The 21,643-nt window shown below is 36.0% G+C and overlaps 1 protein-coding gene across 3 annotated transcripts in view; it reads right to left on the bottom strand.

Annotated features, from left to right (window-relative positions):
* The window catches only part of CSPP1 (centrosome and spindle pole associated protein 1), a 109,614-nt gene that overhangs the window by 26,364 nt on the left and 61,607 nt on the right, over positions 1-21,643 (bottom strand). For all 3 annotated transcript variants that reach the window (XM_059994737.1, XM_059994738.1, XM_059994739.1), the window contains 8 exons: positions 19,922-20,051; positions 17,202-17,349; positions 12,869-13,021; positions 9,534-9,646; positions 5,821-5,970; positions 5,313-5,459; positions 2,375-2,479; positions 549-615 (listed from right to left, as the gene is read on the bottom strand). In XM_059994737.1, coding sequence (XP_059850720.1) covers positions 549-615; positions 2,375-2,479; positions 5,313-5,459; positions 5,821-5,970; positions 9,534-9,646; positions 12,869-13,021; positions 17,202-17,349; positions 19,922-20,051 — 1,013 coding nt within the window. The remainder of the gene's footprint in view (positions 1-548; positions 616-2,374; positions 2,480-5,312; positions 5,460-5,820; positions 5,971-9,533; positions 9,647-12,868; positions 13,022-17,201; positions 17,350-19,921; positions 20,052-21,643) is intronic.

The following is a 21,643-nucleotide window of genomic DNA, read 5'->3' as shown; positions in this document are numbered from 1 at the left end:
AAAAGGTTAAATATTAAACAAACCTGACTTATCATAAAGCTAAAATGCTCAGAGTGACATTTTTATGAAAGTTATTTTTAACGCTTTGTATATATAGATCATATTTATGAACATCATTAAGACCCACAAACACATTTCTGATAATACAGGAATTTCAAATGGTAAGAAACATTCTTGGCAGGGGGGACAGGGGAGTGTAACTATAAAGGGGCAGCACAATGGAGTTCCTACGTGGTGATGGACAGTTCTGTATCGTGATTGTGTGGTGGCCACACAACTTATACATGATAAAAATGCATAGAACTACACACACACACACACACACACACACACGTAAATTAGTCCATGTGAAAACTGTGAAACCTGATGAAGGTCTGTGGAGTATGCCAATGCCAATTTCCTGGTTGTGATATTGCACGACTGAGGGAAGCTGGGGGGAGGGTGCACAGCACCTCTCTATACTGTTTCATATTTTGTGAGTCTGTTTTTCAAAACAAAAAGTTAAAAACAGAAATAGTCTAGATTACAGGTTTAATAGTCCACTCTACCTTCTGCACGAAGCTGATTTTTCCTGGCAGGTACCGGAGGAGACTGTGCCCTGGACATGGAACTTTCCTGTTTAACAATCACAACAAAGATACACTCAGTATGTCTTCCCTACTCAGAAGCTTTAAAAGAGGAATTATTTTGAAGTAACTATATGTAAGGGAAACCAAACTCCCCACCACTCTGTCTATAAGCTTACTTACATTTATTTTTTCTTCCCACTGCAATGGGAGAGGCCTTGCCCCATCCAAAGATAATCCCTTCACCTGTACTCTGTATCTGATAAGTCACTCTCAGCTCCTCCATCAATTACTGTTTTTTGTCCACCCTCTTCCTCTCTCCAACCACCTTCCTAACAGCCTGTGCTTAAAAATCTCTCCATTTTTTAAAAAACTTACCTCACCCTTCATCACTATCTATTGTCCATTCTCTTCCTTCATAGCCGTTCTTTAAAAAACAGTATGTGCAGTGCATACGGTGTTTGCTTCCTTATTCCCATTCACTCCTCACTATACAGCCTTTGCGTCTCCTACCAAGTGATCCCTCAGTGATGCATTTGATGGGCATTTTAAGCCCTTATTTTACTTGGCCAGTAGCAACTGATATCATTGCCACTCTCCCAATTTCCTTGCTCTGCTTCTTATATGTTGGTAATTCCCTACTGTTCCATCCTCAGCCCTCTTTACTTCCCCTGAACACATCCTAGACAATCATACTAATTAGACAAGCAATAATGTTAGTAGTTTCCAAAACTATAAATCCAGTGCAGAGCGCCTTCCTTGGCCACAACCTGTATTTTCAGCTGCCTACTCTATAGAACCCTCACCAGAAACCTGACAGTTGTCACTGACTCCTACCCGTCACACACAGTCAATAAACAGCACTATCTGTATCTCATAAATATATCTTGAAGTTGTCACCTCTTCTTAGTTCTTAATGTCACTGCCTTCGTTTAGGTCCTCAAAGTCACATCTGGACTTCTGCAAAAGCATCTTAACTTTTCTCCATGTTTACAGTCTTGCCCAGCCTCCATACTATATCTCCACGCCACCACTGCCTGAGAGAACATTACGCAAGGCAAACAAGGCCATGTCATTCTCCTATTTAAAATATTACCATGAATTCCCATACATTACCACAGACCTACCGAATCAGATCTCAGAGGGTGGGCTTGAGGAAAACATTCTAATATGTTTGTCTATTCTGGTAAAAAGCCTGTTTAATATCCACTGGCCTATGGAATAAAGTCAAACCCCTCAGCACTCCCTACAACACCCTGCATACATTCTAGCCTTCACCTCCTCTGCCATTTGGTGAGGTGTCAGCAGGCCAGAACAAACCATGTATTCTCCACGCATGCCACTTGGCTTACAGTGCCCTCCATGATTCTGCATATGCTGCAAGTCCCTCTTCCTCCTCGTCTTTATAGCAAATTCCTACTCATTCCTCAAGAGTCAACTCAAGGATCAACCCTTCTGGAACATTTTCCTGGCGCTTTTCTGATTGTAGCTCAGTCTACAGTATAAGGGACTTTATTAGCATAGCTACAGCTAGCTAGAAGACATATTACCAGAGAAAAGGCCTTCCTGAGGGGCCTGGACAAGTACCACTTGCTAAATTATGATCTGTCAAAAGAATTTAAACTTTGGGGCACCAAGTATTATCATTTATAACTGAAGCAACAGACAAATCAATGTAAACATCATCTATATTTCAGATGTGAAAAATGTAATCTAGCTAAGTAAGATGAATAAGAAAATCTCATTCAATACCCGCAATCCAAAGTAACTTAGCAAAGATGAATAAATCAAAAGAAAAGAGTATATACCTGAATAAAGGAAGTTATAATGCTGTCAACTGAAGGAGGTCTTTGGAGTTTGCTTGCAATCTTGTTCTGAAGAGCAGGAACTACAGGAGAGGGCTGTCTCAAGTGCTGAGGGGGAGAAAAAAAAAAAAAAATATATATATATATATATATATATATACATACATACACATACCAACGTATGTCTATGTGTGTGTGTATATATACACACATCCCAACATGTATGTGTGTGTATATATACATGCACACATCTCTAAAATCTAGATCCCTTGTCACCAAGAGCATCACGGATTGTGATAGAGTTTCTATGTCTCCGTAAGGAAATAAAACAGGGTTTCAGGTTACAGTGTAATAAAGCTAATAGTTCCCAACTTCGTATTAAAATCAAAATGCTGAAAACATAAAAACTCCCAACAAAATACAATAAGAATTATCTGGATAAAAATATAAATGTATGTTTATAAATGTGTATGTTAAATTGTTCATTTTGCACAGTACAAAATCAAATATTACTTTCACTAGTGACTTCGATAAAATTAGAAATATATGACAAAGTTTAAAAATAAAAACTCTAGGTGACCACAGGCAGAATTATAAAGACAAGTTAAACCTTCTAAAGGACTACAGAGAATGAAGCAAAGAAAGCATAGTCCACATAATTTAAAAAAAAAAAGTAACTGTCAAGGAAGCAAAAACAAAAAAGTCAGAAATTCAATTAATATGATCAAATATATTGATTATGATAGTATAACTCTCAGATTAGGATTAAAAAAACAAATTTTAACAAACTAAATAAATATACAGACTAAAAAATTTAAAATGCAGACACAAAAGTAAAAACTAAGAGTAGACAAAAATATATATCAGGCCTACATAAATTAAAAAATGACAGCTAGCAATGATAATTTCAGAATTGAGGGCAGAATGCATTAAATGGAACAAAGTTGGTCTAAAACTTTATGTTACTTCACAATTAAACTATGACAGTCATAAAATTACATATTCCTAAGAAATAGCTTTTTTCTTAGACATAATAAGAAAATGGCAGAAACACAACTGTGAGAAACTAACAACCTTCATTCTCAAATAATCAATTTTACAATAAAATATTCTCTGCTTTCTGCTCAATTTTGCTATAAACCCAACAATGCTCTAAAAAACAAACTTTATCAATTAGAAATATGAATAATATGACATTTCAATGATACTTTAAAAGGATGAGCAACTATATATATTCTAAAAATGAAGGATACTGCCTAATGTTCCTGCAACACTGAAAATAAAACAAAAAATATAGATCTGACTCATAAATTCCCTTTTTATTTATTTATTTATGGCTGTGTTGGGTCTTCGTTGCTGCGCGTGTGCCTTCTCTAGTTGCTGCGAGCGGGGGCTACTCTTAGCTGCGGTGCACAGCCTTCTCATTGCGGTGGCTTCTCTTGCTGCGGAGCACGGGCTCTAGGTGCACAGGCTTCAGTAGCTGTGGCACGTGGGCTCAGTAGTTGTGGCTCACAGGCTCTAGAGCACAGGCTCAGTAGTTGTGGCACACGGGCTTAGTTGCTCCGTGGCATGTGGGATTTTCCTGGACCAGGGATTAAACCCATGTCCCCTGCATTGGCAGGCAGATTCTTAACCCCTGCGCCACGAGGGAAGCCCCTATAAATTCCCTTTTAAACAACATTTCAGCAAATTCAAATTGTGAATACTTATTTCTATCATCATAAAACCCTGGGATGAGAAATCCAAAGAATGTATTTGCACCAGAAATGGCTCACGTTACCTATAGTAGGTTACACATTGAACAATCTAGCAAATCACATCATAAATACACCCAAGGAGCACACTGGTTAAAAGTAATCTTTTTGTCAATTCTACTTACAAGAAATCATGTCTGTATAAATCTGAATTTCTGAAAACAATTTTTTAAAAATTAAAATTGGGCTAAACGTACAAGACATAGGGTTTTTCAAGGGGTGGTTCACAGGCCAACTGCATCCAAACCCCTAAGGGTTACTAAATCACACTTAGTAAATTAGATACGTTGTAGATGAGACCAGGAAGACACATTTTTAATAAGTCCCTAGTGATACTATACAAACAAAATTTTAAATATAGCTTTGAAATATGAGCAAGGATGTGAACTGGATTTTCATAAGGGCCTACTGGCTTTCTAGAGAGAAAACTCCTGTCTAATAACTTTGACTCATGTGCCTAAGTGTGAACATCAACCCCCATCTCAGAGACATGGACTTCAAACCAGTCTGTGGTGAGCTACAAGTTTCTTTTTTAATTTCCAATCCATTGTGGACAGATGTGTAAAACAGAGTAAGACTGAATTACAGTTGACCCTTGAACAACATGGGTTTGAACTGCACAGGTCCACTTATACAGGAATATTTTTCTTCATCAAACACTACAGTACTGTAGTCAGTGACTGGTTGAATGTGCAGATGTGTAGGAACCGCAGGTATGGAGAGCCAACTATAAATTACACACACACAGATTAATCCCTGCATTGTTCAAAGGTCAACTGTACTAGATAAATAAAAACTTTTAAAAGATGTTACACAATTCAAGGCCAGCTATTTTATAGATTCAACAGACATAAAATTACATTGACAAATTGCTACAAAAGTTTCCAAACACCTTCAGTCTTGTCATGAACAGTGTGGAGGGTGCTAGTCTACGGACTATGGGAACAAGACTAAGAATGGCGACAGAAAGTAAGCCTATTCTGTTCATAGGAGGGAAAACACAACGCAGCACAGTGACATCATTTAGTACAAGAAGTTCAGTGCACTGCCCCCAGAAAAAGTACTATGACGAAAGGAGAGACAAAAGCACCTTCTCTGCTCTCTTCCTTTTGCTAACTACTCTACCACTCTCAGAGTGAAAGTGGGTTGCACTACGGGTTCCATAGACATTTTTGTCTGGAACTTACCTTTGTTTCTTCACCAATTATATTTTCTCTTTCATAGTAGTGCTGAAGTTGTAGGTTATGTTTTTCTTCTTCTTCTTTCTTCTTTCTTTCTGCTTCTTTTCGTCTTTCTTCAGCTAACCGAATAAGCTCTTCATTTTTCAGCCTTTGCTTTAAAATAAAGAGAAAAATATACACTCCACACACACGTTCTATAGTTCATTCATATTTGTTTGAAATAAAGAGATAAAATTGAAGGTATAGATGATATAGTGTTCTTTAAATAAAAAAGCTGTCTGCTTAACAATAAAATATTAGGCATCTATTATAACATCCTAGTCGGCCTAAGCTGTTTTCGTCTGTAAAAAAAGTCATCATTTATCTCTTAATTTAGTCTTTCATTTTTATAAAAATAGCATCTAACAAATGGATATGGATCCGTTCTCCTTTGTAAGTAATAAATATCTTTTCAAGTCAAAATAAGGAGTTCACTTTCAGACTAAGTAGAAAAATACAGTAGGTAAGAATGCACCTCTTCCTCTTTCTCCCTTTTCTTTTCCTGTTCCTCTTCATACTCTTGCTGAATTCGTGCTCTCTGTTCTGCAAGCCGTTTTTCTTCTTTTTCTTCGGCAATTCTCAATCTCTCTCGCTCTGCTTCTTCTCTTTGTTTCTTTTCCTCAATCTAAAGAATTAAACCTAGTTATTACTTTGTGAAACTACTGAAAAGTTAGAATACCACTTAATTTACCCTATTATCAACATTTTGCCCTCTTTTTGTAAGTAAAAATAAGTTCCTAAATTTTTCAGTTTCCTATGTTTTATTAGGGAGGCCACATGATGTAATGTTAAGAGCTCTGAGTAAAATTCCAGCTCCATCGGACTGTGTGACCTTAAGAAACTTTCTTGTTCAGTTTTGTCATCTGGCAAAAAGAGTTATTAATGTCTATACCTCAAGGCAGTACTCAAAGAATTGAAATGAAATAATGTATGTAAAAAAACATAAAAGTTCCTCCTATGTAGAAGTACTTAGTAAATAATTCATGATTATATTATTCTATAATGACTGCTACTATTACGTCTCAAAGTTCCTTGGCGTGATTAGTATCCTAAAACAACAGTGAAATATTTTAGCAATCACTCATTAAGTAGGAATCCCTTCCCTAGAATGGCCTTTCTCCTTTCCTATCTACTGGCAAGGTAAATGAGGATTTTAGCCACAAGAATTCATAACTAAGTTTTGTTTGAATGCCACCTGGGGCCTGCAGTGCTGAGTATTCTGGGGGAACATTCTAAGACAGAGTCTAAGATCTGAAAGGAAGAGGACCTTAACAGATAGTCTACATCCTCCATGAATGAGATAGAGAAGAATGACAGCACAGGTACTGGGTATTCATGATGCTGGTTTAAGGATATCAATAGATTTTCATCCCTCTTAAGTATGGATTGATTATGACTATTCGTATTATTTTTATAGTTCTTGTCTGCGTTTCCTCTAGCTTCAAGGTTGCTATATTTAGTGCTGACAAACTTTTGAGCTATAAGAACTGTAGTCTTCTTATATGTGCCATGATTTTACATGCTAGGGCTTTTTCCAACATTTCTTTCTCACAACACTATTAAATATGTACAATCCTAATATTTAATACTAAGTGGTGTGTATGTAATCACTTCTTCAATTACAATAGCCCTAGAGAAAACATCATTTATGATCCATACAACAAAACCTCACATTTAATACTCAGTTCCCCCTTTTTCCTCCTCCATGAAAAAAAAATCACAATGACAAAGTCACTTCTCCATTAATGGGTCACAATCATAAATGGATCTCACACCTAATGAATCCACAGAAATATCATTCCAACAAAAATGCCACACAGAAGTTCAATGGAAAGAGAAAAGCTATCATCCAGGTCAGTGGTTTTCAAACCATATAACACAAAAGTGCTTCAAGGGTCCTGCAAATATTTTATTAAACTTGTTAATTATTTTTAAAGCTGCAATTAAAAATGACATCTAAACACTCACATGTGTTATTTACCAAATTTTAACCACATGAAGACTTCTGCTGCACTAACTTAAACTAACGGTATAACTTATTTATGCAGACATGGAGCTGAGGCTTCCTTTGCCATCTTTGTGCACAGATTTAAACATTTTATAACATTTAACACTTAAGTTTGGAGATTCTTTTTGTCTGACACTATATTGTTGATATTAAAAATAGATACCATTTAGCTATTTTACATTTTCATAGAGTTCTGGATTAGATTTTGTTTGGGGGCAAAAAGGGAATTTTTAAGAGGCTGCTAAAAGAAAAATACATAAACCACCATTTTATACAGTGGGAGAAGTGAAGGTTGAACTTATTCTGAAACTTATACAGTCAAAGTTTCCCCCACTACTAGTAGTTTTTTCCCAGAGGAAAGACTTCCTAGAGCTAGAAACATAACTGTAGTACCTCTAGATATGATACTTAAAGTCAGGAGACTTGGGTTCAAGCACCGCCTCACAACTTGCAAGCTCTGCCACCAAAGGTGAGCCTCATCCTGTATTTTAGTTGGTCATAAAATAAAAAGAGTAATAACTTCCTCAGAGAGTACTGAGGTTTAATAAGATACTATATGTAAAACTATCCTATAAATAATAATAGGCTACAAAGTGGCAAGACTTATTTTTCCCTGAATTTACCCTAGAGCAGGCTAACACTCAGTAAGTATAATAGGAACTACATAATTTTGACTTGCTATCATTATGGGCAATATACCAGAGGGTCCTTCAAGTTCAAAACGTGATTCTTTGACCCTCAATCTGCTGCTACCTGACTCAAGTGGCCAGTATCCTTGGGATCTCTGATGCTACTCTCTTACAGTCAATATCTCTATTCATTCTGTCGATCCTTTGAAAGGTCTTTCCATCCATTTCCACTGTCACCACTCTAGTAAAACACCCCTGCTTCCAGTCTTTTAAATCCTCCAAAAATACATCATCAACAGTAATGTCTGATCAATTATCCTTAAGACTACATCCATTATGTCACTGCCTTAAAAGTCCACAATAATTAGGATCAGAAAGATGGCATGTTTGAATAGAATCTCTGTAAGAAGAATCTGTTTAAGAGGTTGGGATTAGACTGGAGGCCCCAGAAGTGTCAGAATAAAGAATATGGACATTTTCTGTAGAAAAGAAACGCTACTGCCAGGTTTTGAATAAAGAATAAAAACATGAGAAGTCATATCAAAGGAAGATTAACCTGGCCACAGGATTAATCTGACACTGGGATGTAAGTGTGGGTATGGAGGAGAGGGAGGTAAGGAGAGAAAATATTGTGAGCCCGCTATGAGCAGGCCTCTCATTCACCTCAGGCTCCATCCCAAGGGTGGCCTCAGTATGAGAGTTCAATAAATCTGTTTGCTTAATAAACACCTGATGCTCAAGTATCTTCCTTTGGGCAATTTCTAGTACTTTAAATCCTACTTGCTTATATACATAAATGAGGCAAATAATTGCAAAATGTGATTACATTTAATATTTATTTATTTACAAACTATACAACTGAGTCAAGAATATCAAATCATTTGCAAAAAACTAATTATTTTCTACTAACACATGTGAGCATCTAGAAAGATTCATTCTATGCCTAATAGGTGAACATTTTAAGTGTTTCAGTTTTAGAAATTTCAGCATTCTTTAACACTTAATGATTTAATAAAATTTAAGTCAACTGGTATACCTAACATGTCTCCCTATTCCTTTTTCAGACATAAGTAGAACAGTATAATAATATAATATAATGTAATTTATATCTTATATAAATTAGATATTTTAGTAACTGTGTGGCATTTTAGAATTTATTCTTTATCTTGTGGATTAAATCTTTGCAAGTTTAGTTTATTAAAACTCTTATGGGGACTTCCCTGGTGGCAGAGTGGTTAAGAATCCACCTGCCAATGCAGGGGACAAGGGTTCAAGCCCTGGTCCAGGAAGATCCCACATGCCACGGAGCAACTAAGCCCTTGTGCCACAACTACTGAGCCTGTGCTCTAGAGCCTGCGAGCCACAATTACTGAGCCTGCATGCCACAACTACTGAAGCCCGCGTGCCTAGAGCCCGTGCTCCGCAACAAGAGAAACCACCGCAATGAGAAGCCCGCGCACCGCAACAAAGACCCAACACAGCCAAAAATAATTAATTTTTTTAAAAAAACTCTTATGAAACTTTGAAACTGTAATCAAGTAAGCATTTCACCTGAAAACGAAGAAAATTCTTGTATAATTCCTGCTGTTTAATCTGAAGTTCAGTTGGAGGCTCACCAAAAATATTTCCCCGAGCAAAAGGAGAGCTCTGTGTTTGCATATGACCTTGAAAGGGAAATTTTGCAAAAACATACCATTAGCCAGTGCTTAGAAAACATAAAGGTTAAAGAATAAAGACTTTGCTAATAAATTCAAATCTTGAAAAAAAATGTGCTAAATATGGAACTCCAGAGGTTAAACTCAGAAGAAGGCTGAGATTAGAATCTAAAGACCAGATAAAAAGTAAAGAGAGAAAAAAAATGGTAAAACTAAAATAAAATTAATACACAGTTGAAAAAGCATAACATATCTATACCTGAAAGACATCAAGAAAACAGAAAAGCTAATAACGTAAGCAACTCTCACTGCAGCAAAGGCTTTAAAGTAAAATTTATAGACAGAAAAAAAAGTACATGTTTAAGTTCTTATTTATGAATATAAATATCCTTTTCTTAAGAACACTGCTTAATTATACACTAAAATGTATTATGTATACACATACAAAAATTTTCTAAAATTGTTTTTAAAAATCAGTAATTCCAAAAGTGGATTCCCATCCATGGTTTAAAGAATAGATTAGAAAGTTAGCTCCAAAAACATTTTTTACAAATTAAAGTGACTATTTTAATCACTGCAATACTTTTTATTTAAAAATTCTACCATATTAATGAGATATTAACATGAAAAATAAAAATATGCTATATATTACCTATAAATAGTATTAAACATTCTGGGAAAGGGAAAAAATTATTTCATAAAAGCAACCTGGAAAATAATTATACCCCAGGGGTCTCTTTGAATGCAGAAAAAAAAAAATTGGTGTTTAAGCCTCACATAACTTTTTATATCATTTTTTAGTTTCCTTATACCATCAATCTAAAGCATTTATTTCTCTCACTCATATAGTGTTTGCAGGACAACTGCGTTGCAGTTTAGCTGTCATTTAGGTCTATTTTGCCTTTGTGTTTAAATTTATTAATGCTTACTTGAAGAGATCAGCAGAAAGGCAAATCAATACCTAAACATTAAAATCTTATGTTATGGTGGAAAAGCTGATTAGCAAACCAAAACTGAGTAGTTTGTTTCACTTTGATGATCACTCAAATTCTAAACCGTTGAGGCAATTAGAGAAAAATATTATTAGAGGCAGGCAAGATAAGTTCTTTCAAATATAAAAACACTATAAAAATAAAACCAAAGGGAAACACATGCTCTAAACAAAGAAAATGAAAATGTATTCAGGCATCATAATAAGCGAAAAAATAAATTTAAGCCAAATTAGTATGGACTTTATCAACATTGTTTTTCATCCAAGAACCATAAAGTAAAAGAAAAACAACAAACATTAAGAAGGGCCTCAGAAACAGGCCTAATCAAGACAAAACATTAGAGGATAATGAACCTTAAGTATACATTATCATATTCAACGCTCAGGTATATTCAAGTTCCCTTAAAGCCTTTAAAATATTACATGCCACATATGTATGTGTATGTGTACACACACATACATATGTATACACACACACTCCTACACATATATGATGGCATACCAACAAATAAGGTGACTCTCAATAGTTTTTTGCATTCAGAAAGTCTGTTTTAAGTGAATTCTTAGGGAATGAAAGTTAATTTAGGAAATTTCAATTCACAAAAAAGGGAAATTTTAACATTTTATGATTTTATATGATTTCTTAAACTAGAGCATCCTGGCCACAACAGCTGCACCAAAACCCTGGTAGTGTACAGAAAGGCAATAGACAATAAATTCTGCTATGCATATTCAATCATCAAGCTTGTGCTCCCTCTTGGGAATGGGTCATGGAAAGCTTTGATTTTTGCAGGGCTTTTGCTTTGTAAGCAGAGCTAGATGCCTAAAGTGCTATTACTATGACAGAGAAAGTTCTAGGCTAAGAGAGAACTACAAACAATACAGGGTGTAGAAGAGAACGGAAGAGAAGGGGTCTGTACCACTGATCTCAATAAAGACTACCAGAAGCAGAAGCCAATGAAGAGAAAAATAATGATAATCAGAAAGAGGTCAAAATTCTCTTCAATAAAATGGAAAGGTGTTTTGATGCTGCTATTGTACACTGAATTATTACAGACTCAGAGTGGGAGCCAAATTAGTAATTTCATCATAATCAAAAGTGCTAATTTTAGTACTCCAAAAATCAAAACTAGATCCACTGTGTAAAAATCTATTGTGGATCAAAGTAGGAAAGCATTTTCTTGTAATTAGAGATCAAACAGTGATACAGGCTGTCCATGGAAACAACCAACCACACATCTCATGAAGTGTTCTAAAAGGCTGCAGAGATCAGTGCTACCATCAAAGGCTTGAAAGATGCAAGGCTAGTAATTCTAATCAGAGCTCACCATTTAGTCTGCCTATTTGGCCAATATGCACTAAAAATTTTCTTAAGTTTTTAAAAAACTGTATGATTAGTCAGGGACATTGTAGAAAGACTTCCTAATATAGAGTTCTTTTCTAGTCTAAAATTAAAATTTCTGTGAATGTACAAAAGAGAATTTGTCATAAATAAATGGTTACTTTATAGGCATCAAAATATAGTATAAGGTGGTATATTCTTTAAACTTCATTTGAATTTTAAATATGTAACATACTTTCACATATACTTGATAAAGATGATTACAACTTTTCCTGGCAAGTCATAAAGAAAGATATTGAATAATCTTCAATTTACAGAATCTTTAATTAAAGGACCCTGTTTAATAGCAAATCAAAGATATTTGCTTATGAAAGGCAGATGTGACCAGAAGTCAAAGTAAACTTTTAATTACTTCATTTATTTCTTTGTATATTGTGGTTTTATAAGGGAGGGCAACTGATTATAAAACAAAAAATGAATTTCACCGTATAATTTATCATACAACATCTGATATGTTTTCACTAATTCAAACTAATTCTGATGGTATAAGAACTCATAAACTTTACCAAACTCTGTATGGGTAGAAAGACTATTTGATTTTAAGAAATGCCCTCCCCATCAGCAAAATAAAAGTGTTAGCAGCAGCTAAAGTATACATAAGCAAGTAATAAAGCTGAGAATACATACATATTATTAAGGAGCAAGATGTATTTCTTTATTCACTTTTTTCAAAGTACCTATGTAGAAAAGTTATTGTAAATAGCATGAATAATGTGTTATGCTTCCTGACTCAGAGTAACCAAATTCTCAAAATCATAAGAACTTTCTTGGAGAACAGAACAACTTTAGAAATGTAAAAAAACCCAAAAAAACAAAAGAATAGAATGTGATTAAAAACCTGAGTTTTTATTTGCAGAATCTTCTAGGTTCTCAGCATCTGAAGTGGCTAAATTTTGGTCTAGAGATACAACAGCCCTTTTATCTTCATATGTTCTTGCATCTGGGTTATGGAAGGCTTCTGTATTTTGTCTGTGCATCCTATTCAAATCAGCTGAGAGGGAAAAATAAGCCATTTATTTCAATAAATGCATTTCTATAATTAGTATACTTAATACATTTTCTTAAAGTAGGCAAATGGAGAGAAAAACAATAGGACAGAGCTGGAATAATTCAATGGTATCTTGGTGCCCTGAAAACAGAAACTAAATTATCAAAACTTGTAAGAAATTTTTCAAAAAATAACCTTACAAAATAAATTCAAAATCAGTAGAGAACTTAAGAGTATATGGATTTTTGACAACCCATAAAAACCATATTCATATCTATGTTACTTCAGAACTCTGAATATCTTAAATACAGAACAAACATAGTTACAATTCAAAACAAGTCATAGTGAAATTTACCCAACATCATTAGTATTCCTAATGAAAAAATATCATGTGGAGTGGAGTTTTAAAATATATCCACAAATTTTTCTACAATCCTCCCGTAAAAGATGGAGCTCAATTCCCCTCCCCTGGAGTGTGTGCTGTTTCTTATGAAAAGGATACTGCATGCACAATGATGGTATATGACTTCTGAAGCTACTTCATGAAAGACAATATATTTCCACCTTGCTTGATCTATTGGCTCACTCACTCTGAAGAAGCCACCTACCATTTCAAAAGGACACTTAAGGAGCTCTAAAGACAAGCCCACATGGCAAGGAACTGAGGCCTCCTGAGCTGTGTGAGGGAGCCATATAGGAAACAGATTCTCCAGTCCCAATCAAGACTTCAGATGACTATAGCCCCAGGTGACATCTTGGACTGCAACCTCATGAGAGATCCTGAGACAGAACCATCCAGCTAAAACACTCACAAATTACTGACTCAAGAACTGCAAGATATGGGCTTCCCTGGTGGCGCAGTGGTTGGGAGTCCGCCTGCCGATGCAGGGGACACGGGTTCGTACCCCGGTCAAGGAAGATCCCACATACCGCGGAGCGGCTGGGCCCGTGAGGCACGGCTGCTGAGTCTGCACGTCCGGAGCCTGTGCTCCGCAACGGGAGAGGCCACAACAGTGAGAGGCCCACGTATCGCCAAAAAAAAAAATACATATATATATATATGTATATATATGTGTATATATATATATATATATATAAAATTGGTAGTCCATAAAATAAATCTCATAAACTTAAAAACATTGAAATAACAAAAAAGTATACTCTCTGAACAAAACAGAATATATGCTAGAAGTGAACAACAGGAAGCTATCCGGAAATATGTCCAAATATTTGGAATTTTTTTTTTTAATATCTTTATTGGAGTATAGTTGCTTTACAGTGTTGTGTTAGTTTCTGCTGTATAACAAAGTGAATCAGTTACATGCATACGTATATCCCCATATCCCCTCCCTCTTGCATCTCCCTCCCACCCTCCTTATCCCACCCCACTAGGTGGTCACAAAGCACCAAGCTGATCTCCCTGGGCCATGCAGCTGCTTCCCATCAGCTATCCATTTTACATTTGGTAGTGTATATATGTCAACATTACTCTCTTACATCGTCCCAGCTTACCCTTCCCACTCGCCATGTCCTCTTGTCTACTCTCTACGTCTAGGTCTTTATTCCTGTCCTGCCCCTAGGTTCGTCAGAACCATTGTTTGTTTGTTTGTTTGTTTTTTTAGATTCCATATATATGTGTTAGCATATGGTATTTGTTTTTCTCTTTCTGACTTACTTCACTCTGTATGACAGACTCTAGGTCCATCCACTTCACTACAAATAACTCAATTTTGTTTCTTTTTATGGCTGAGTAATATTCCATTGTATGTATGTGCCACATCTTCTTTATCCATTCATCTGTCGATGGACACTTAGGTTGCTTCCGTGTCCTGGCTACTATAAATAGTGCTGCAATGAACATTGTGGTACATAACTCTTTTTGAATTATGGTTTTCTCAGGGTATATGCCCAGGAGTGGGATTTCTGGGCCATATGGTAGTTTTATTTTTAGTTTTGTTTCTTTTTTTTTTTTTTTTTGCAGTACTCGGGCCTCTCACCACCGTGGCCTCTCCCGCCGCGGAGCACAGGCTCCGGATGTGCAGGCCCAGTGGCCATGGCTCACGGGCCCAGCCGCTCCGTGGGATGTGGGATCTTCCCAGACCAGGGTACGAACCTGTGTCCCCTGCGTTGGCAGGCAGGCTCTCAACCACTGCGCCACCAGGGAAGCCCTTTACTACATATTTTAAAAAGAAAAATTATGTTCCCTCTCTCTCTAAAATATAACAGCCACATACAAAACAAACTGATATTCTTTAAGTGATGAGTTTACTTGTTTTGAAAATATCATTAAAAAAAAAGTTCCACTGCATTTGATAAAACAGCACACCTTTTTTATTTCATGGCATGACTGTAGCATTAAATAAGCAAACTAAACATTACCACTAAAAGTAAAAATCTCAGAAAAGTTTGCTCCATTCCTGTCAGGTCAAGCAATTCTAAAACAGTATTTTATAATTCAATAACAAACACTTATCCTACTCACTTCCACCAATTAAACATACACAAAACACTGTAATTGTATTGTCTGAACTGGATATAATCTTAGAGCAAGCTGGAAACTTCTAGGAAATTATTCCAGTGTTTCCCAAAGTTTCTGTTACATAAATAAGCACTTCCTTCGTGGTAACTGTTATGTTTCTATCAATTTACAATTTAAATTTAATAGCAAAGACTGGGTAGATGCTTATCAATCTCATGTCCTCCTCCTGGGTATAAAGAACCCAAAACTTCCCAGCCTCCCAAGCAGTTACTTTAGAACCTTATAACTAGGTCTGAACAATGGAACAAAGACAAAAGTGATATTCCTCCACTTTCAGGCCAGGCCCCAACAAAATTCTCAACTTGTTCTCCCACCCTCTGGACCACATCTATGCAGCTAGAAATAAAGGACTCCAAAACGGTGGAATGACACAATGGAAGAAGCTCACATTCCCAAGTCACCTCTTGGAGGAGAACCACCCAAACAGCATCAGAATGTGACTTAAGTGAGAAGTAAATTTACACTGCCTTAAGCCTTAAGCCTCTGAGAAATGGGAGTTCTTCGTTAGAGCACTTTTCGTTAAATGCCTTTACTTTCAAAGGAAATGTTATAGTACTATCCATTAATGGAAAACCAGTGTTTTTCTAATATATATTCAAATAAACATTTAACTTCTAGGCTTATCTATGCATCACCTAAAATCATCTCATCTATAAAGAGAGAGTAAGAGTTCTAGTCTTCAAAACTGTGAGGAAAGTATTTATGAGGTGAAGAAAGGAAAGGAATAAATCCTTTGGAAAATAAAAGAATTATCTCATTAATTTAAGTGGGCCTCAAATATATCTTTTTAAAAAAGTCATCTTTAACAAAGAATCAAAGGCATAATACTTAAGAACTCTAATAACTCAGTACCCCTCAAAATCTTCTGATTTCATCACTCAGCTATCCCTACAACAAAGCATAAACCCAAAGAATGTGAAATTTACATTTTTACCATTTTAATGGGTTTCTAATTATTCATTTCTCATTTACAATTAAACAATTTTTAAAAAACCCATTATCTTTCTCTGCTTTTATTCTAAGCTAAAAACTAATCAGAGACCATTCCAATATATATAACAAGTTATATAAAGCGTCTTTTCAAAGTGCTTGTTGTGTGATTTCTAGATGGAACATTTTTAAGAGTACATAATTGAAAGATAAATCAATATAATTCTGCAACCTGCCAAAACTTTCTGAGGCCAGATCTTTGTCAAAGGAGTCCTGCATTGTGCAAGTACATGGCATATATGAATTAAATATAACATGCCCCCACTACACCGGATCACTTATTTTAAAGACGTCTTACTAGTTTAAAAACAAATTGTAATAAGGGTTTTATTGTTTTTACTAGAAAACTTTTAAAAATTCTAACTACTAGTTTGGGTAAAAACTTGCCAACTAACATGAACTTTTCTCTGCAACTGAGTTATTATCATTGGAAGGTGAAAAATTTGTAATAAAAATAAATGAATAGTAATCTGAAGAAAAAAGGCTTTTTAACCTGTTATTATGCTTACTATCAAAATACCTCTTTTGCATTAAGCTGTACAAAAAGAGACCTTGCCTTACAGACTATGATTCCCACTTTTTTCTACTCCCCATTCTTTTAAAAAGTTAAACTTAGTTTCTCTTAAAAACAACAAATCAATGGAAATAACATACTTATCAGATCTCCTTTTACATCTCTCAGAGGAGCACCACCTCCACCTTTCCCCCAGGGGTTATAACTTCTCATTTCAGCTTCTAATTTAGCTTCATATTCTTCTTTTTCTTCTCGTTCTTTCTTTCTTCTTTCTTCTCTTTCTCGAATCTTAACAACATTAAGAAACATTCGTAATAAGTGCTGACAAGTATTCTGATACAAGAAGTTTTAATATCAGATTTTATTTTTCTTATTAGAGAAAAAACTGGATTTTTTTTCAATATACTTCACTATAAAATTTAACATCACAAATATATTTAAAAACAATTTAAGGGGCTTCCCTGATGGCGCGGCGGTTAAGAATCCGCCTGCCAATGCAGGGCACACGGGTTCGAGCCCTGGTCCAGGAAGATCCCACATGCCATGGAACAACTAAGCCGGTGCACTACAACTACTGAGACCGCGCTCTAGAGCCCACGAGCCACAACTACTGAGCCCATATGCCACAACTACTGAAGCCCGCGCGCCTAGAGCCCACGCTCCGCAGCAAGAGAAGCCACCGCAATGAGAAGCCTGGGCACCACAACGAAGAGTAGCCCCTGCTCGCCGCAACTAGAGAAAGCCCACATGCAGCAACAAAGACCCAATGCAGCCAAAAATAAAATAAATTTATAAAAAAATAAAATAAAATAAAAACAATTTAACAACAATTTGCTAGCTGGAATATATAGCTGCTACTCCCTCACATCATGTCACTTGAGTCCTTTCCAGCCACTGGTGCCACTTTGGACTAAACCAACTCCATCTTCCCACTCCCCAGCTTCATTCCCTCCCTAACCTCACCAGTTTCATGGGGACCAACAAAATCTCCCTACTTCCTTTTTTCATCTACCCTTTCACGGGATCTGGCCAGCAACAAACTACTCTTCACACCTCATGAGATCTGGGCCAACTACTTCCTATACCTCACCAGACCTACTCTACCCCGGGCAAACTCCATTCCCCAAATTCAAAGCTGTTGAAGGTTCAAAGTTCTCTGGAGAGTGTTGGGCTATTTAAGTATACTTTATGAAAGCATAAAAAACAAATACAGTCTTATCATCATCAAGTATAAGCACAGGGTTGGTCTCTAAAAGCATAAATAGGCAATGAATAAAGATCTACATTTTGGAAAGCTACTTTTAAAATCATAACCATATGCATGGAAAATTTAAGCAACTACTCCAGAAAGGCCAAGGAAGTTATCACATACATAAAATAAAATTCTAGAGTTAGGAAATCTGGTTTTGTCGGTGGTGTTTTTAATATGCTCATTTGAAAACAGATAAATGCAGTCTTTTGTTTGTAGAATCATAACACAAAAAAAATAATGTTGGTAATTCTGTAATTTAAAAAAATCCACCTTCCAAGGAGGTTGCCCAACGTAAAAAACTGAACAAAAAAGCTGAGCTTTAGAAGAAATCCAAGTGAAACTTTGTAGAAAAGTACCTCAGGTGAATATATACCTAGAGTTCCAGGGTCCTCTCTGGAGGAGATATGAGTATTCCCCTCAAAAAACCCATACATCTAAAACAGTTACTCTTTTATTTTTTTAAGCTATTAATTTATTATTATTTATTTATTTTTGGCTGCGTTGGGTCTTTGTTACTGCACAAGGGCTTTCTCTAGTTGCGATGAGCAGGTGCTATTCTTCGTTGCGGTGCACAGGCTTCTCATTGCAGTGGCTTCTCTTGTTGCAGAGCACAGGCTCTAGGTGCACAGGCTTCAGCAGTTGTGGCACGCGGGCTCAGTAGTTGTGGCTCGCGGGCTGTAGAGTGCAAGCTCAGTAGTTGTGATGCACAGGCTTAGATGCTCCACGGCATGTGGGATCTTCCTGGACCAGGGCTCAAACCCGTGTGCCCAGCATTGGCAGGTGGATTCTTAACCACTGCGCCACCAGGGAAGTCCCTGATACAGTTACTCTTAAGTAAACTCTCTCCAAACATTACAAACCACAACAGAACATTATCCTCCTCCCTAAGCATTCTACCTCTTTTTTCCCTACCATCAGTTCACAGCCTCATTATTCTCTCAGATTACAACACTCAGAATCATCTTCAAGCCCTCTGTTCTTTCCTCACTCCCTAAATCTAAGCCCTATCAATGGAACCCCAGAATTGTCTCTTGGATGCCCTCTCCATCTTCCCCACCTGGTTCAGCGCCTTGCTACCTCCTGGCTGGACTACCTCAATAGTTTATTAAAAGGTTTCTCTGCCACATCTCTTTCCCAACCATCCATATCAGAACCAGATATCTTCCTGAAAGCCACACCTACTCATATCAACTATTTCTTTCACTTTTTGGTTTAAAATGTCCTCCCTTTGGCTATTGATAACAAGATGAAACTGAAAACCCCTTATTAGCTATCCTTCACAATCCAGCACAATCTAACACTCCAGCCCCTTCTCCTACATCAATTCCATTTACTGAATACACCAGGAATTTCACATTTATTCACTGTATAACATGCAACTCAAATATCATCAACCATGTGAAGCCCTCCTAACAGCCCAGGCAATTATTCTCCCTACCCCATGCATTCCAGTCTACCTACATCAAACCTTATCACACTGAATTATAAATGAATGGAATTTGTTCTCCTCTGCCACACTCTGAGTTTTAACAGACCACTGTACTAACACATAAGATGTTTAACATTAGATGAACAAACAAACGAATGAATAAAAAAATGAATGAATACCTGCTGCTGCAAAGCTTCTTGGTAAGACTGAAGTGACTGTTTTGAAGGCTTTGGTTTACCTTCAAAAAACAATCCTGAATTTATTGCTCGATCACTTGTAATTTTCAGTTCATTCTGTCCAACCGTACTCCTACATCAAATACACAATAATCCAGATTCATTTATAACAAAACAAGAAGAAAATGCAACACGCCTTTGAAATAGCATGGCATTTAAGTACATTTAAAATAGAGAAAGAATTTCTCTATAGTTCAAAGAGAAATCCTTAAGTAAATGACCCCTATCTCTGCTTTCACAATTAATGGAACTTTCAAATCTACTGAATCTATTTCTTGACCTAGGTGGCAGTTACATGCAAGTAAAACTTTCACATACAAGTAAAAACAGTTTGTGATAATTCATCAAGCAATATACGTATTACTTTCACACTTTTCTGAATGCAGTGGAAGTCCCTCTAGTAATATCATAACTAATGACTTACTCAATAAATCTGCTCCAAAATAAAGTATTGAAAATAACTTCCTAGCCATTTCAAGAATAAAACAATATAAATACAGTAAAGAGTCTGACTATCCCAAATAAATTTAAAATTTTAAAAAACTTACAAGGAATCAAAAAAGAATTTTTAACATATTACAGTAATATAAACCTCAAGGAATAAAGTACTATTTGTTTATAATACATGTTAAAATACAGGAATATAGCCATTTTGAAGAAAACAATATATTTAAATATCTTTATTATAAAAGATAAACTCAAATATTATTTTTAAAATAAAACTATACTAATAAAAAAGAGACTACAAAAGGCTCCTATCTCTGAAAACAACATCATCACCTTTTTTTTTTTTTTCTGGCAGAAATAAAATGTGTGCTTTATTGTTCTGGGGATTTTTTAAAATACATTTTTTATTTTTTATACAATTTTAAAGGTTACTTTCCATTTACAGTTATTAAAAAATATTGGCTATATTCCCCATGTTGTACAATATATCCTTACACCCAAAAGTTTGTCCCTCCCCATTGGTAACCACTGGTTTGCTCTCTATATCTGTGAGTCTTCTTGTTTGTTATATTCACTAGTTTGTTGTATTTTTTAGATTCCACATACAAATGATATCATACAGTATTTGTCTTTCTCTGACTTATTTCACTTAGCATAATGCCCTCCAAGTTCATCCATGTTGCTGCAAATGGCAGAATTCTGTTCTTTTTTTACGGCTGAGTAGTATTCCATTGTGTATATAAATCTCACCTTCTTTATCCACTCATCTGTTGATGGACATTTAGGTTGCTTTCATATCTTGGCAACTATAAGTAGTGCTGCTATGAACAATGGGGTGCATGTATCTTTTCAAATTAGTGTTTTTGTTTTTCTCAGATATATACCCAGGAGTGGGGAGTAATACAGTAGTTCTATTTTTAGCTTTTTGAGAACTTCCATATTGCTTTCCACAGTGGCTGCACCAATTTACATTCCTACCAACAATGTACCAGGGTTCCCTTTTCTCCACAACCTCACCAACATTTGCTAGTTGTGTTCTTTTTGATGACCATCCTGACAGGAGTGAGGTGATATCTCATTGTGGCTTTAATTTGCATTTCTCTGATGCTTAGTGATGTTAAGCCTCTTTTCATTTGCGTGTTGGCCCTGTGCACGTCCTCTTTGGAGAAATGTCTATTCAGGTCTTCTGCCCATTTTTTAATCAGGTTGTTTTTTTGA

This window comes from Delphinus delphis, chromosome 17 (genome assembly GCF_949987515.2).
Source record: "Delphinus delphis chromosome 17, mDelDel1.2, whole genome shotgun sequence".
Classification (NCBI taxonomy): domain Eukaryota; kingdom Metazoa; phylum Chordata; class Mammalia; order Artiodactyla; family Delphinidae; genus Delphinus; species Delphinus delphis.
This window is presented reverse-complemented; position numbering and strand designations above follow the sequence as displayed.